This window comes from Rhipicephalus sanguineus, chromosome 4, assembly GCF_013339695.2.
Source record: "Rhipicephalus sanguineus isolate Rsan-2018 chromosome 4, BIME_Rsan_1.4, whole genome shotgun sequence".
Taxonomy (NCBI): Eukaryota; Metazoa; Arthropoda; class Arachnida; order Ixodida; family Ixodidae; genus Rhipicephalus; species Rhipicephalus sanguineus.
Genome location: NC_051179.1, coordinates 193,188,834 through 193,206,212, shown reverse-complemented (window position 1 = coordinate 193,206,212; position 17,379 = coordinate 193,188,834). Strand labels below are relative to the sequence as shown.

General features: G+C 45.2%; 1 protein-coding gene across 1 annotated transcript in view; it reads right to left on the bottom strand.

Annotated features, from left to right (window-relative positions):
- Window positions 1-17,379, bottom strand: part of LOC119390989 (pre-mRNA 3' end processing protein WDR33-like) — a 277,891-nt gene that overhangs the window by 56,067 nt on the left and 204,445 nt on the right. Inside the window, 2 exon segments of the mRNA XM_049415008.1 lie at window positions 13,407-13,499; window positions 16,792-16,886. Coding sequence (XP_049270965.1) covers window positions 13,407-13,499; window positions 16,792-16,886 — 188 coding nt within the window.

The following is a 17,379-nucleotide window of genomic DNA, read 5'->3' as shown; positions in this document are numbered from 1 at the left end:
TAAAGAATTTGGTCATGATGCCGAAATAATCCTTCTAGGGGACATGAACGCTCACATTCATGACCTTGACGGATATGCAGACAGTAATGGCAAGTTATTGCTAGATCTCTGCGAGCAACATAGTCTTGAGATAGTTAACGTGGGGCCTAAGTGTGAGGGGCAGATCATGTGGGAAGTCGGAAACAGGCAATCGAGCATTGATTATTGTCTCATGACAGAAGGAATATATGACAAACTGAGAGAGATGAGAATAGATGAGGAAGGCATTAACAGCTTGGGTAGTGATCATAAACGCATAATATTACAAATGGGATATAAAACTGAAAATAAGAACATAGAATCAAAGTTTGGCAGCTTGTATCTAAATGACAAACAAATAACAAATATAGCCGCAAGAGTCGAGGAAAAAGTAGACGAACTACCAGGCAAGGACTGGAAGTATAGTGAGCTGCTACATGTAACCACGAAAGAAATGGAAACAGAGAAGAAAACTATTCGTTGGAAAGGAAGGAGAGAGCCAAAAAGTTGGTGGAACAAAGAAATCTGGGAGGCGATCGAGAAGTGACGTGAGGCATCACGGGAGCACAGATAGGCAAAAAGGGAGAAGCGGCCACAGGACGAAGTCAACCAAATATGGGAAATATATTTAGAGCAAAAATCCATTGTGCAGAAATTAGTCGAGGCAAAAATTAAAGGTGAAAGTGAACGCTAGATGACAGAGATTCGCGAAAAGAAGAAGGCCGCGCCTAGGATATTTTGGAGCCACCTAAAAGCGCTGGGTAGGAAGTCCCTCTCAATGCAACAACGTTTGGTAGATGAAGGAGGAAATCAACTGGAAGGGTATGAAGCACTAGGTTACATCTGAAAGATAACAGCCGATTCGTTTAAAAAGGTCGCCCAGGGGATTCCCCCGGTGAGTAAAAGTATGCAAAGGAGTGCAACCGACGAAGATGTAGTACTAGAGAATTTCAATTGGAAGAAGGCCGAAGGAAAAATTCCTAAGCGCACTACTCCGGGCTTAGATGGGGTTCCCGTCAGCCTCATTAACGAACTCGGACATAAAACTAAAGAAGCACTGCTGAAAGCCATAGAAAAGTGCTTACAGGAGAGGGAAATACCAGACAGTTGGCGAAAAAGTAGAATGAACTTAATCTATAAAGACAGGGGAGAAAAGGATAACATTCGCTCGTATAGACCGCTAACCATTACATCGGTGCTACACAGGTTGGCGATGCAGGCAGTAAAATTAAAAATAGAAGCGTGGGTAGAACAAAATGATATTTTGGGAGAACTTCAGAATGGATTTCGAATCGACAGGCGGTTAGACGATAATCTGTTTGTTCTTACCCAGTGTATAGAAATATCGAAAATAGAAAACAGGCCCTTATACGTAGCTTATCTAGATATCACCGGGGCGTATGACAACGTTAATCAGGAAATTTTGTGGGATATATTGAAAGAAGTGGGCATAGGGGACGACTGTATACAGCTTTTGAGGGAAATATAACGAGAAAATGCAGTTTGTATAGAATGGGAAGGAATAAGTAGCAAGGACAGCGTTGAAATTAGCAAGGGGCTGTGATAGGGATGTCCTTTGTCCCCGCTGTTATTCATGCTGTACATGGTGAGGATGGAAAAAGTGCTAGAAGGTAGCAACATTGGATTTAATTTGTCACACAAACAGGTCGGCATGATGGTTGAGCAGAAGCTTCCAGGTCTATTTTATGCTGATGATATTGTCTTATTTGCGGACAGTCAAGATGATATACACCGACTGGCAGATATATGCGAAAGGGAATGTGAGGCTCTAGGACTAGGATTTAGTGCAACAAAATGTGGATTGATGGTATTCAATGATTACGAAGACCATGCGGTCATAATACAGGGCCAAAAAATACCCAGGGTAAGCGAGTACAAGTACCTCGGAGTATGGGTAAATGAGGGGGAACGATATATGGAGGTACAGGAGAAAGCATAGGTAGCAAAGGGAAAGAGGAATGCTGCAATTATGAAGCACAGAGCTTTATGGGGATACAATAGGTACGAGGTGCTTCGAGGGCTGTTGAAGGGTGTGATGGTCCTGGGGCTTACAATTGGGAACTCAGTGGTGTGCATGAAGTCAGAGGTACAATCAGGAATGGATGTAAATCAAAGGACGGTGGGCCGCATCGCGTTGGGCGCTCACGGGAAGACGACAAATGAGGTTGTAAAGGGTGATGTGGGATGGACAGGCTTTGAAGTGAGGGAAGCTCAGAGCAAAATGAGATTCGAAGAGAGGCTGAGGAAAATGAAGAAGAGTAGATGGGCAGAGAAGGTTTTCAGGTATTTGTATAGAAAAAGCGTTGACACGCAGTGGAGAAAAAGAACTAGGAGGCTCACCAGTAAATATACGGCTAGCAGTGCGGGCGATATGGCAACAAGGAGCATTAAGCGGAAGGTCAGAGAGGCGGAGAGGACTTATTGGATGGCAGCGATGGAAAAGAAGCCGGCTCTGAGTAACTACCGAAAGGGAAAAAAGCGAAATAAGGAGGGAAAAGTTTTATGATAATTCAAGGGGAAGCGCTTTACTGTTTGAAGCAAGGTCGGGCTGCCTTAGAACGCGTAGTTATAAAGCGAGATTCAGTAACGAAGAAGAACAATGTACATGCTGCGGGGGAACTAAGGAAACGATGGAAAATGTACTGATTGAATGTGGCGATATTCACCCAGATATACGTGTGGGCACGAGTCTACATGAAGCCTTTGGTTTTAGGGACAACAATGGAAAGCTGAACACGTCCTCGATAGAAATAAGTAATTAGAGACGGTTAGAGTATTGGTGGCAGAAAAGTAGAGATAAAATACAAAAATAAATAATGGGGAAAAATAAGGTCATTCTGCCTTAAGAGGCAGAGAGATGGACCGTGAATTTATATTTTTTTTGGTATAATAGCATAGATTTAATCAGTGTAGATAAGGTATTAAGCCAACTTGAAACAAGGAAGTCTTTTTTTTTTTCTTCGAGCCTGGTGGCAGACACGTCACCGTCCCGTTATAAAGGGGATGCTCATAGCATCCATCCATCCATCCAGTTCTTCCGTCAAGCATTTTGCATGCTGCACAATGTGATTTAATGCCTGTAAAAACAGTTTGCCAGCCATCCATCTCAACACGATTGTCAAACGAATGCTTCTGGCTGAGGTGCCCTTCAAGAAAAGAAGACCTTTAAATCTCGCATGTGGAAAAATTAACACCGGCGGCACGGTGTTTCCTACAGCGTTGACAGTACACAAAAATGGTCCCCAATATGATGTAATCTGTTGATGTGTGCTAACAAAGCTACTTCTGTCCACGTGCTGCTGCTACTGTATTTGGTGGATTGTGGCCACTTGTGAAGCCCATTTCATCACAACTGTAGATGTGATCTGCGTATATCGGTCACAGACGGGAAAGCATCCACATTCTGCTTGTCGAAGCTAGCTGCCTGACCAAGACTAGTCAGCCATCGAAGCTCCGGATGGCAATCCATCCGGCCCAGTCTCTTCCAGCTCACTTCCCACGATGTCGGGCACTTCCGGTTTAAGGCTGTTGAGAACCGGTACGATGTTAAATGAACCTGCATTCTCATCAGCCTGTATTGTAGCTAGCTTGCCTTCAGCAAATACTCTTTCAAGAATGCTTTATCTTTATTTCAAGAACGCTTTAATAAATTAGACTTGAACAAGATGCTGCCACCACAATCCTGGTACTTGTTCCCTGAAGGTTTTGTTTTAAGGAATCTTTATTTGTGCAGCCATATCAATGTTTGAAATTAAGGCTCGCTCAATGCCAGCCAACACAATCGTCGCAGGCTCATGTACCATCATTCACATCACGGCACAATGCACATCTCGAATACTTGTCGCAGTGTCATGTGCTATTGTTAGTGACGTCAGAGACTCAGAGCATCAATGTCTACATAGGTGAGCTACGTAAGAGCACGGATAACTAGGCAGGACCACTCGTTGTATGTCAGCCTCTCCATCTTAGGGCGCGCGGCTATGAGAAGAAGGGCAACGGCGTTCAGATTGAAATTTCGCGTCTTTCCGCGGCGCGTAGCGTTGCAAACCTTGGCAGATGTGATCGTGAGCGCCCAGTGCATTCATTACACTTGTCAGTTCGAAATGCTCAAACCAGGTGAGGGGCCCTTTGGGGTGTTCACTGACAGAGGAGAAATTGACCCTACGCGATTAGCCCTGGCCATTACGAGGCATCCCTCCCTTTTGGTCTTTTAGCGGTCTGGGTATCTGCTCCTGTGCTGCCTTTCTGCGCCACGCCGTAAAGAGAGAGACCCAGGAGTGCGTTGATTTGGCGGTGGGCACTTGACTCACCATGCTAGGCAATAAAAGGAGAGACCGTGTTCTGCGAGCCGTGCGGGTAAAGGGACAATTGCATGGCTATGCTGAACCGTTGGCGCCTTTGTGCCATCATAAACAACATTATTTCTGGCTTTCCTGTTGTACATACAGGTCGGGCACATCTTTGATTGAAATTATATGAACTTATGTAAAAATTTATTGTTCCAATACAGTCGAACACGGGTATAACGAACTTGAAGAGGATCGTGAATTAGTTCGATATAAGAAAAATTCTATATAAAAAAAAATTCACAGCATATCCACGGGTGAATGATGAAGAGCTTGGGCGAAGCTCCTGAAGCAATCATGGTTACACTGTGAAATCTTCAGTGGTTTCACCCAGCAGTAATCAAAGCGATAGCCCAGTACATCATCAAAGACGTGACAAACACTGTATATATTTTATTAATCGTAAGTGGTAGCTAGACGTGGCTTCCGTTGCCCCTTCATTATAACAGCTTTATGGTCGGTGAAGTGATGGATCGGTGATGGGTCGTAGTGGGATGTTTGCAAAGACGAAGTAGTGGGCAGTTTGCAAAGGTGGCTTCCGTTCCCCCTTCATTATAACGGCTTTATGGTCGGTGAAGTAATGGATCGGTGATGGATCGTAGTGGGATGTTTGCAAAGATGAAGTAGTGGGCAGTATGCAAAGGATCGGTGATGGGAGATACTGTTCGGGAGATACTGCCGGTTACGCCTTACGCCGGACGCGTGGCAAGGTTAGACTAAGAGGAGCTTCGCCCCTAAAAATACAGGTCCCGAGACTTTACCAGTGGCAGACGATCACCAACAATCGGTGCATTCAAGAATGACAACCAGTTCCGCACACACGATGCAACAGAATGTTTTATTGGCGCCAAAAAAAAAAATCGCTTATCTTGGCCTTATTCTTCGCCTTCGAAATGAGTTGAAGACGCTGGCCTCGATCTTATCGAGGCTGTCCAGGCGCGACAACCCGGTTCCCTCCATGTCGCCGCAACAACGGCGAATCGAGCCGAACGCTGCCACCACTTCAGCGGCGGAGTATGCGCGTGTAGCCGCCGCCTCGTCCAGATGATCTTCGTCGCCACTTGAGCTGTCGGCCTGGGCATCCTGGGTCCCTGCGACCGCAGCTACAATGTCCTTGTCGGTGAGGCTTGCAACAGACTGAACATTGCAGTCCACTTCCACGATATCGTCCGCAGACACTTCGGGTGGTACGGCAGCCGGGAAGAGGGATGACAACTTGCGAAACGCGTCGTATATGCACTCGTTGTCGCAGTCTTCACCGGTTTCCGTAATTTCCACCGTCACGAAGCTTGCCTTCCAGAAGCAGTTGGCCACAGTGTCCGTCTTCACGTCTCGCCAGGCGCCCGTCATCATTTGAATGACACCAAGCAGGTCAACCTTCAGCTCGGTGCCCATGCGGAGGTTGACCAGCAGCCTATCAAGGAGTCGCCTCCTGTAGCCCACCATGAAGGACTTGATGATGCTCTGGTCGAGCGGTTGCAGCTTCACTGTCGTGTTGGCTGGCAGAAACTTCAGCTCGATGTTTTTGAGCTCGCAGGTGGTGTGGTGGGCCGAGCAGTTGTTCACAAGAAGGCAAGCGCGACGCCCCGACTTGCTCAGCTCGACGTCCCACGCTTGCAGCCATTCTGTGAACAGCTGGCGCGTCATCCATGCGTTCTTGATTGAGGCGTAGTGATCGGGGAGCTGCTCAGAGTTATTAAAACAGTGTGGTGCCCTTGCTTTCCCGATCACAAAGGGCTTCCAAGACCCATCCATGTTGGCTGCCAGCAGAACACTCACGCGGACTTTACTCATTTTGCCGCCGTGACATGTTCAAGCAGTCCGCAGCGCTTTTGCACAGCACACATACAAAAGAGGAATGTGGTAGTATGCGACAACACACAGAAGTGGACTCCGCCAACAAAGCGCTCGCGATCAGTTGCGATGGCTACCCGGGCTACCTGCGAGGGCAGCAGCGACGTACGAAAGGCGCGAGCTGTGGTTGGCTGATCAAAACTCCCAAACAGCAACAACAACAACAACAAAAAAGAAAAGGCGAAAGAAGGAGGCTGCCGGCTCCTTCGTTTCTGCTCTCTGAGTCGACGGTAACGTGGAGAAAGCATAAAAGAGAGAGAGAAAAAAAAAAAGGAAAAGCCGTTCTGCAAGTTGGAGAACGCGGCCCACAGGAGTGCAGTCCGAGCCCTCTTGCCCTCATGTTTTTCGAGCGTATCGGGTGTCGGCGGAGGCGCGGTGCCGCGAAGGTCGTGGGGCGCAGCGAGTGCCGAAGTGCACCTTCCAGCTCGGGCGGTGTTCGATATATCCGATGGCAGGTAAAAATACCATTCGATACAAACGTGTGAATTTCTATACTTTTACAAAGGATCTTCAAGGGGATAATTTATGAGTTCGATATAGCCAAAAATTCGATATATGTGGGTTCGGTATATCCGTGTTCGACTGTATTTACGATTTTGGAGGCCTAAAACGGTGTTTTGCTTGCCTATTTCTGGCGTCTAAAACGCACTTTTTTAGTGCATAAAAATCTGGCCTCTACTGATAACAATAAGGTTGTTGGCGATAAGCATAGATAAGTGCGGCAAGTTGGGCAGGTTGGTAAAGTTGCATTACTTCGACTGGGTAGCGCAAAAACACGGAACAAAAGATAGAGACGTAGACAGCACAAGCGCTAACTTCAAACCACGTTTATTTTGGAACACGCAAGAATATATACACCACTAATCACAACGATCTCAACTATCGGCTCATGATACGACAACTCTTTAGACTAACAAGAAAAAAACCATTCGTACTACTGCGCAGAATACCACATGCGTCGGACGGCGAACACACCCCAAAAACAACAAAAGATTCACTCATTTAGAAAAACAAAAAATACCACATGCGCCGTCCGACGCATGTGGTATTCTGCGCAGTAGTACGAATGGTTTTTTTCTTGTTAGTCTAAAGAGTTGTCGTATCATGAGCCGATAGTTGAGATCGTTGTGATTAGTGGTGTATATATTCTTGCGTGTTCCAAAATAAACGTGGTTTGAAGTTAGCGCCTGTGCTGTCTACGTCTCTATCTTTTGTTCCGTGTTTTTGCGCTACCCAGTCGAAATAAGCATAGGTCGGCAAAAAACTGGGAGCTCACTCAGGCTCAAGAAATATATTTTGCTCGAGGTGCTTGTAGCCCCACCCCACCCAATGATGCCGGACATGTCCAATAAAGTTTTTACTCACTCACTCACTGAGGGCTCACTTGGACTCAGACTCACCAAAATTTTCCTCAACCAGACTCACTCGGACTCAGACTCACTAAAGTTTTTCTCAACCAGAATCACTCGGACTCAAACTCACCAACATATTACTCAGCCGGACTCACTCAGACTCAGACTCACGGCTCGACCTGAGTCTGAGTGAATGTGAGTGAGTCGACTCATGAGTCCGTTAGCGTAAAATGAGCTTTCTCGACCATGGTGCCAACGCTCTTTAATGCCAATATCTCACATAATTGGTGCTCTACGATACGCCTTTTGATCTTGTAGCTTCAAATACGTGTGATCAGTGGCTTCAATCCAGTAAGGACATCTTTATGAAATACATGACTCACACGAGATATTTTATCAAGAACTTCCCGTAAAAGAGCTTGTGGGGACAGGTCATGGAACCCCCTCCTCTGCCACCGAACTCACGTCTCTGATCAAAAATATGGAGGTGACGCATGAGTGCTCATGCACTGAGATATGTGTGAATAGACTTGAGTGTAAATGCAAGCCGATATAAGACTGATAGTAATGCTGAAGATGATTAGATAGGACCATAGGTCGGCAATAGAAGGTGGAGCTCACTCAGGCTCACACAAGAAATATATTTTGTGCTTAGGGCTCACTCGGACTCAGACTCACGAATATTTTCCTCAACCAGACTCACTCGGGCTCAAACTCGCCCAAATATTACTCACCCAGACTCTTGGCCTGATTTGAGTCTGAGTGAGTTTGCCGCCCTATGGTGATAAGTCACACTTGCACATTTGTTAGTTGCCCCCATCACGTCTTTGTGCATTTCCAATACTTATCTGTATAGGCATCGTGCAATATGTGAGGATCTCGTTCAACCAAAACTGCAGCACAAAGTTACTTCACTAATTAGTGGAAAAAAGCAAAACATTTGTTTTCAATGTAGCTATAATTGGGTAATGAAAATGGTTTGTTACAGTGCAGTTGATGTTAAATCAAGATTCGTTGCATTGAGGTTTGACGCCATGATTTACAAGAAGAAAATATAGCTACGTATCAGTAAACATTATTTTTATTGACCAAAGGCCATGACCACAAAGTAAGACATACAGGAGACAGTCTCGCTCGTTCCTTTGCGCTTCCCACTTTCGCACATGCTTCCTCCTTCCCTTGTGCTGACTTTGCATGCCTGTCTCCATGGTGTGGAGCAGACCACACAAAATGGAGAGGCAAGCAGACACCGGGCCATAGGGAGCTTGGCCTCCTTCAGACCAGTGTCCCCCTTTCATAGCACCATCTGGCGGCAAACGCGCTGATAAGCAAAATCTGGCATCGCAGCACGTGTCCACTCCAGACAAGCAAAACCTGTAGGCTTGTATGAATATTCGAGTACTTCGAATATTTCAACGAATATTGCAGTATTTGAATTCACTGAGACACGAATTTAAATTCTAGGAAATTTTAAAGTATTCGAAATGAACGCACAGACATATATGAATTTATGTGTGCGCATCTTGGTTAGATATCTGTGTGTTTACGTGTGCAATACGTCGCTACGCGTGTGCATGCACGGATTGTGGTTGTGGCATATATATGCGATGCTGAGAGAACAATAAAGCAGTTGTTAGTAAGCGCCAGTATTGCCTCTTCTATTCTTTATGGTCCGTCTTGATTTGCGCTCAAGTTCGCTTCTTAAAGATATATATAAACCGCATGTAACCCTCCTGTAAAGGTGGTTTCACTGCAGTGGAGGGGTGCTATACTGTGAATACACCTATCCAAGGGAAATCCGCACTGCCACGAAGCCACACTTCAAGGTTAAATGAACATACAGTAAAACCTCGTTAATTGATAGTCACCGGGACTGTGAAAAATCTTCTAATTAAGCGGCTTTTCAAATTAACCAAACATACAAAACTCGGAATGCAAGAAACTTTGAATTACTGAAAGTAATCAGAGGTGGTTGTTTGCTGTGCCTGCTAGTTTGCGGCTCCAAGGGTTATGTTTTCCAGCAATACCCGGTCCCACTTTTGCCGCTAAACCGGGGACACGGCGGGCCTCGCTGCTGCCAGCAAAAGAAAAAAGAAAAAAAAGAAAGGGAAAAAAACCGGCCTCATGATCAAGTGAAATGCACGCCTGCGGAAAATAAGACGTGCTTCACTGCAACACAGTGGTGATACGCAGGCAGCATGTCACCTGCTCCTTGCAGCGTCAGCGCGTCATGATCCGACCATTCGCCCATTCTCTCTAGTAAAATAAAGAATTTAATAATGACCCGGGTGACAGAATTCGCGATGTGTTCTGGGTGGAAAAGATGATCATTGAAGTTTTTGAACTGAGTTTTCGAAGTAGGCGAAGTAGGCAAGTACTCCGCCAGCAGTGCAAGTGCGCAAATTACCGGAACAACCGCCAATCGGAGGTTCGCATACATCGCGAATCCCGTCAGACCGTCCTGTAATAATTTCTCTATTTTCCCAGAAAGAATGGGTAAATCATGATGCGCTGACGTTGCAAGAAGCATGCGTCATGCCGCCCGCGTGTCACCGCTCTCTTGCAGTGAAGCACGCCTTCTGTTCCGCAGGCACACATTTCAGCTGACCACGAGACTGCCTTCTTTTTTTCCTGCGCTGGCAGCTGCGAGACTGGGGTGCTTCACTTGTCACTCATTAGTATCGCTACATTGCATTGCCTTGTGGCTCCTAAGGGCCATCGTTTCTGTTGATTTGCGGCTAAATCGGGATCCGGAATTGGCACATGGCACCCAAAGTTTTCGAATTAACTGGGCTGGTACTGACCGCCGCTTCAAATTATCCCCTCAAATTTACATTGCAAAATACGGGACTGCAGAAATCCTTTGAATTATGCAGGTTTCGAAATAACCAAGTTCGAATGAATGAGATTATGAGACATTAAGCGCACGAAGAAAGCGGGTACAAGAAGATAACACACACCAGGAAGGATCAAGAAGCACACACGGGGGAGCAGTGCTCGGTGTGGTAGAAATATACTGAATCAGAACCTTCTTGTTCCCCTCTTTGTGTGCTTAACGGTTCATAATGTCACTGTGTCAGCTAGCTCGGACCCAGCCTCTGATTCGAATGAATGAGGTTTCATGTATTACCCTCACATCGATTCATCATTTTTTAAGTTTAAAAGCTTGTTATACCAGCTTATACGCTCCAAGTATAGTAAATTTTAAAACGTAACATATTTTACAGGTTATCACTTGCATTCTACCGAAAGACTCAAAGTCCCTTTGAACCAAAAAGAATGACATGTGCACGTGCCTTGTTTCACCTTTAAAAATATTGTGCAGGTTAGTTGGGTCATGACAAATATGCTCAATTTTCTTTATAATATGTCATATATATACTATTCAAATTCGCTTCGAAATGATTTGACCAAATCACTATTCGCTTCAAATTCGCTTCAGACCTAAAATTTACCATTCGCACAAGCCCTGGCATCGCAGTACGTGTCCACTCCAGACTAGCAAAGTCTGTCTTGTCTTACTCTGTGGCCATGACTGAGAAGACAATGAAAAGAAGCTGGTGTGAGATGTTCATCTTTGGCCATCCTGCATGCATGTGCAGCTGTACGTAGTCATTCCAGTGGTGCTAGAACTTTATTTATTTATTTATTTATTTATACTGTTAGCCAAAGGCCGATACAGGGTGGAGTAATGAAATACATTTCACACATCGTTGAAGACGCAAGCACTGCACAATGAAATCAGGACAAACAACACATCTGGCAGTTTTAAACAAACCTACACCATACAGACCATACAAATCGTAATTCAAACAAACGACAAATCTAACCAAAAGTAGAACACGCAAATTAATTCAAGTTTTACAGAGTAGTGACCAACGATGAGCATATAGCAACACAATTGCGAACACTACACTCAAAGAAAGCTGTACTATATACATCAAAATATTCACCAACATAATCAGGAACTTTTTCAACATCACGTACAATTGTTTTAAATCATGTAAAAACATACATGCCGCTTATCACTGGAAAAAAAAAGGAAGGTAATAACGCTTAAATATAGTTACACGGAAGAATAATAGGCCAGTACCATTTTTTTCAAATTCTTCTGAAGACGGTAGCGCGTTCCACTCTTCAATCGTTTTCGGAAAGAGGGAGTATTTGAAGGTGTCAACTTTTGTAGGTATGAGCGCAAATTGATCCTGATGGCTAGATCTAACAGACCGTGAAATACGTGACATTCTGTTTTGTATGTATCTGTGACGGTTAAAGTTAAAGCAGTTGTGTTTCATTAAGTGAATGAATTTTAATCTAGCCACTTTACGCCGCAATGAAAGCTCAGGCAAGTTTAGTTGAGTAAGCATTTCAGTCACTGAATCTGTGTACCTATATTTCGACATAATAAATCTCGCTGCACGTCTCTGTATTTTTTCAATTTTATTTATTTCGTTCTTTCTATGTGGATCCCATATTATGCTACCGTATTCTAGTGCGGGACGTATCAAAGTGAGGTATGCGGTTAATTTAACATCTCGGGAAGCCAATTTCAGCTTACGTCTGAGTGACCAAAGCTTAACCTCTGCGGCATTACATAGGTTAGTAATATGCTTTTTCCAAGATAAGTCACTTGATATCGTAATGCCTAAATACTTAAAGTGCCTCACTTGCGTTAATGGCTTACCGTCTAACATATAATTAAAAGCTAACACATTTTTTGTTTTCCTAGTTAGGCGCACGTATACTGTTTTCTCGTGGTTTATTTTCATTTTCCATCGTGTGCACCAATCAGTAATTGATTGTAGTGCTGAAGCTAACTCTAATTGATCCTCATGACATGATATTTTAGTATATATTAGGCAATCATCTGCAAATAAGCGAACAGTAATTTTGCTACTAAGGCCATTTGCAATGTCATTAATATAACAAAGAAATAAAACAGGTCCTAATACCGACCCCTGAGGAACGCCGGATGTTACATTTAAAGTTTTTGATTTCTTCCCTTTCACCTCCACGTATTGCGTCCTATTAGTTAGATATGATTGAATCCACTTGTCTATATTTAAATTAACTCCGAGATCAAGTAGTTTACCTTAACTCCAGAGGTATTTGTCACAAGCACTGTTGTACATTTTGAGCCGCAGTACGTAAACAGCATTAGGGAACAGATGACAGGGATGGTTCCCGGGGTGCGCTCCCTCGATGTGTGCTTGCTGCTATATTTGTTTATTGTTCTTCTTCCTCCCAGCAGTGCGCCACTGCGGAGGTGCTATGTGTGAATTGGTTGCTATCGACAGTATTGCGATATCTGAGGCAAACAAACCCCTTCAGACTCGTCTCTCTCCCCACTGACCTGCAGTATCAACTCTACCAGGGAGTCACAGCTTTCACTGTTAGGGCTGCTGCAAAAGTCTTACCGAGAGTGGCTGCCACTCCTATAGTGCACGGTGCGATCCAGAGAAGGGACAGTTTTGCATGGGTGTGTGTGTTCAATTAACTAAGAACCTCTATATGCTATGTGCATACCAAGGAGCAGTCAGAGGCCTGCTTCTTGGATGCAATCGGAGCATCTGCATGAAGCCCCTTTGGAGCTCGTGCTGGTGTCACATGGACAACGAATGCAGTAGAAAGTAGTGAATGTGTTTCAAAAGACATTCAACTGAACTGGCTTGCCACATTGTTTAATCTCAAGAACACACCATATTGTATATCATGAAAATGATGGACGCCGTTGGCACAAAGCTTTGAGCAGCCACTCTAAGAGCACTGTTTACAACAAGAAGGGCAGCAATGTATCATTCAAGCACAGACTCACCACTTAAAGCACGCACTGCCTCCAGGGTGGCCTGCTCCAGTCCCATGCCAGGTATATTAGGAGTGGCTGATGCTGGTGTGGTCGTTGGCTCATCTGGAAAATTGGGTGCACCAAGAATTATAAAAGTGCAACACTCGTGAGCAGTGTCTTGCATTCCTTTGTGAAAATGATTTAGCTTATGCAATCTGTGGGACAAAAGCCTATTCCCACAATCTCTAACAGTACCGTATTTACAGAAACGTAGGCTGACCTGTTTTATTTAAACTTGAAATCCAAAGCTGGGTCGATGTCTGTCAGACACAACCAAATGAACCCAATTAAGCCAAGGAAAGCATAGGGAACACTCTTTAACTATGGCGAAATAACTATGACATAAACTGAAAGGGCGCTTCCCCTTCCAGTTTGTTGGGTATTTCTGTGCCGCTGGGAGTGTCACCACTTGCAGCCGAAGCGGCGAGTGTGCAGCACTCTTTTCACAAGGGGATCTTTGCACGAGATGGCCGCTGATGAATGAACTCTGGCGTGTTACTTAACGGCATTAGGTAGAAATACAACAGTCAACACAGTATTTAAGGTGACACTTAGTCAACAGCTTTTAAATAAAACAGACATATAAATATTGAACAAAATTCATCATCATGAATTTGATGGCAACATAATGAAGATAGTGGATTGAAGATTGTGTTGCTTTGGTGACACAAGCAAAAAGGGCTTCATACTGTGATCAATGTAGCGTCGATAGTACTACTGTGAAGCCGTGGACTGCATGCATCTTGGCAATTCACTGAATGAGACAAGAAACGTTACCCCTCTCTGTTCTAATGTTTCGTTCCTTTGAGGTGTTTTCATCAGTGCTTATTATTAAAAAAATATTCGGTATTTCTAATATGCCCAATTTGATTCCAATACTGAATCAAATAGAATGCTATTCGATTTGATATTCAAAATTTTCTAATATTCGCACACCCTTATTAAATGTGGTACAGTATACTTTTGCCTCGCATTTATTCTCATAACCACGAGCCACTTTTATGTCCAACTCCCAAGAGCTGATTTAAGTTTGTGCCTGCAGAGACTCCTTAATTCTCTGCCGTCCTAGCTTCGCACAAGTAGGCATTACACCCAGCTCAGAGACCACTCTCATTGGGTCACACCACTGTGCTCCATTTCATGGCTCGCATCTTGTACAATCTCCTCTCACTTTGAGGCTTCTTTGTTATTCTACACCCCATACTGAAGGGTAATGGTATGCCATATGAAGTCGCCCCAGCTGAAGCACTTTTGAACATTCCGGCATGTCGTTTTTTTCTAGCAGTGCTCTATCAGTACTACTCAGCACGACCACTTAATGAAATAAACTAGGCAAGTGTAGAAACACAATGAACAAGCACTATGTCACACAAGAATGCTGTCAAACCAAATAAGGCACTTCCATTAGAGCGTCCAGTGGTCGACTAGTCTTCCTAACCTAACAACGTTTACTTGTGTTTATCACTGTCACAAAGACAAAAGGCATGTAGTGGGCGCAGATGACCCCTCGATATTCCCACTGAATGGAAAGCACTGCAGTGCACCGCTGCTGTGTCATGCTTTGCCTGCCTTCGCTTTCGACATGCACTGATAAACTAAGGCTTTCATGGGGCTTCATTTTTTAGTGTGCAGTTTTGCTTAGCACATAGCAATTAGTGCAACTAGGCCTATCGTGGGCTGGACTGAGCCTCGAGTCCCACCCTGGCCGCCCTACGTTCCAGCCCTGTGCGGGCCCCCCGGAGTCCACAATGTCTTAATCGGCCAAAGCCTGCCCCATGAGCTCCGCCAGGACGGGCCCGCGCTGTGCTCAACAGGAGACGTCCAAAGTTGCGCCTCTGCCGCCTACTGGAATTCTGCCTGTCCAGCACGTATTTTTCCTACAAAGGAACGAGTTTCAGGCAAAATAGTGGAACCGCAATGGGAGCCTCCATCTCTGTCACAATGGCAAACCTGACCATGGAGCATATAGAAGAGAAAGCACTCGGCTCCTTCTCGCCACGACCCAAGCTCGTTCTTCGCTACATGGCCTTTGTGTTGTGAAGACATCTGAAATTGAAAACTTCAGACAGCACCTAAATTCCGTTCACCCAGCCATACAGTTCACGGTCGAGTGTGAACGCGACCGCACCCTCCCCTTTCTCAACCTCCAGGTGGCAAGAAGGGGCAGTGACTTGGAGTTCTCCGTTTACAGGAAGCCGACGCACACCGGCCGATACCTTCAATATGATTTGTCCCATCCCTCCACCCACAAGGCCTCCGTTGTGACCACTTTACTTCAGAGAGCCAAAAAGATATGCTCCACTGACACGGAATGCCGGAAAGAAGAGGCTCACGCAATTGCGGACCTCAGAAAAAACGGATATCCAAAAAATTTCATTCGATCCGTCGCCCGCCGCGCAGAGCAAAAGAGGTTACGCAACTCCCAGCCAGCATTGACAGCTCTCCAAAACGCGTGTTGGTCCCATACGTCCAGGGAGCCAGCGAGGCATTGGCCCGGATTTTCAGAAAAGAAGGTGTGCACATCGTGCATGTGCCTTCATGCACGCTGGGCCGCTTCCTTCCCCGCCCGAAAGACCGACCAACAAAGGACAGGGCGCCCAGTGTCGAATACAAAATACCGTGCGCCGAGTGCCCCTCATCGTACATCGGCGAGACCAAAAACCTTCCCGAACGAATTAGACAACACGTCAATGACGTCCGGAAATTCAAGAAAGAGCGCAGCGCCGTCACCGAACATGCTGAGACGTTTGACCACAAAATAGACTTCAACGGAACGGCCATCCTTGAAAGTGAAACCAAGTGGAGGAGGAGATTACTACTGGAGTCGTGGCACATTCAGCAAACCACTAAAAACGTCAACCGTTCCCTCGGAACCCTCCCCCTGGTGTATGCGCATGGGCTCTGCGGTAATGCGTGGGGTCATTGACCGCCGCAAGAGTGCCTTCAAGACGCCGCTGCAAAGTCGCCGCAGTCCCCCCTGAGGAAGGAACCAAGCCGGCTCAGAAACATCGGGTTCTTACGTGTTTTCGTAACTTTGGTTGGAGATTAAATAATAGCTTTCTCAGTTTACTTACCCAACCAAACAGACTTCTAGAAGCACACGTTGTTGGGCTAGTCAGTTCATGTTCTTTCAGAAGCCACGGATGTGGCTACTGAGACATTAGACTTCTGTCTAATGTTTACCTTCAACTAAAATTATAGTAAGGTACAGACCGTTTTAACAGGACACAATTTTGTATGCTGCTTTTACCTTGCTAGCATAAACCAACTGCCGTTTCGTAAAGCTTACGTTCCTTGACTTTCTTGCAGGTGTGCATCAACAAAAGGTACATGAAAAAAGAAAGAGCCAACGCACCATACTCTCCAGAGTCATCCAGTCCTCTGGGCAGAGTGTTGAGATTGTACTTGTCCCGCATTTTGTCACCAGGTCGATTGCGCGTCCAGAACTTGCTGCAAAGAAACAAGGGGACACTGAGTTCCTGCAACACTTCAGGAGGCTCTAATTCAAATGCTCTCATCATCATTCTCAGCCTGTTTTATGCCTACTGCAGGGCAAGGGCCTCTTCCAATGATCTCCAGTTCACCCTACCTTGCGCAAAGCTCACTGCATTTTATTCCCGTGAACTTGCCAAGTTTTCTAAACCTGTGTTCTTTTTGGCTGTGTTGGTATGCATTCAGTAGCTCTAACTGACCATTTGTTTTCTGTCCTACGTGTCACGTGACCCACCAAGGTCTGCTTTTTCTCTTAATGGCAATAAGGATATCCCATGTGTTCTCTCACCCATTCTGCTGTCTTTCTATCTGTTGATGTTACACCTATTGTTTTTTTGTTCCCTTGCACGTGATGTGGTCTATTATTTCTGCTCGACTTTGCTGGTAATCCTCCGAGTGTCTGCCCCATATGCTACAACTGGTGCAATCACTATGTGTGCTTCTTTCTGGA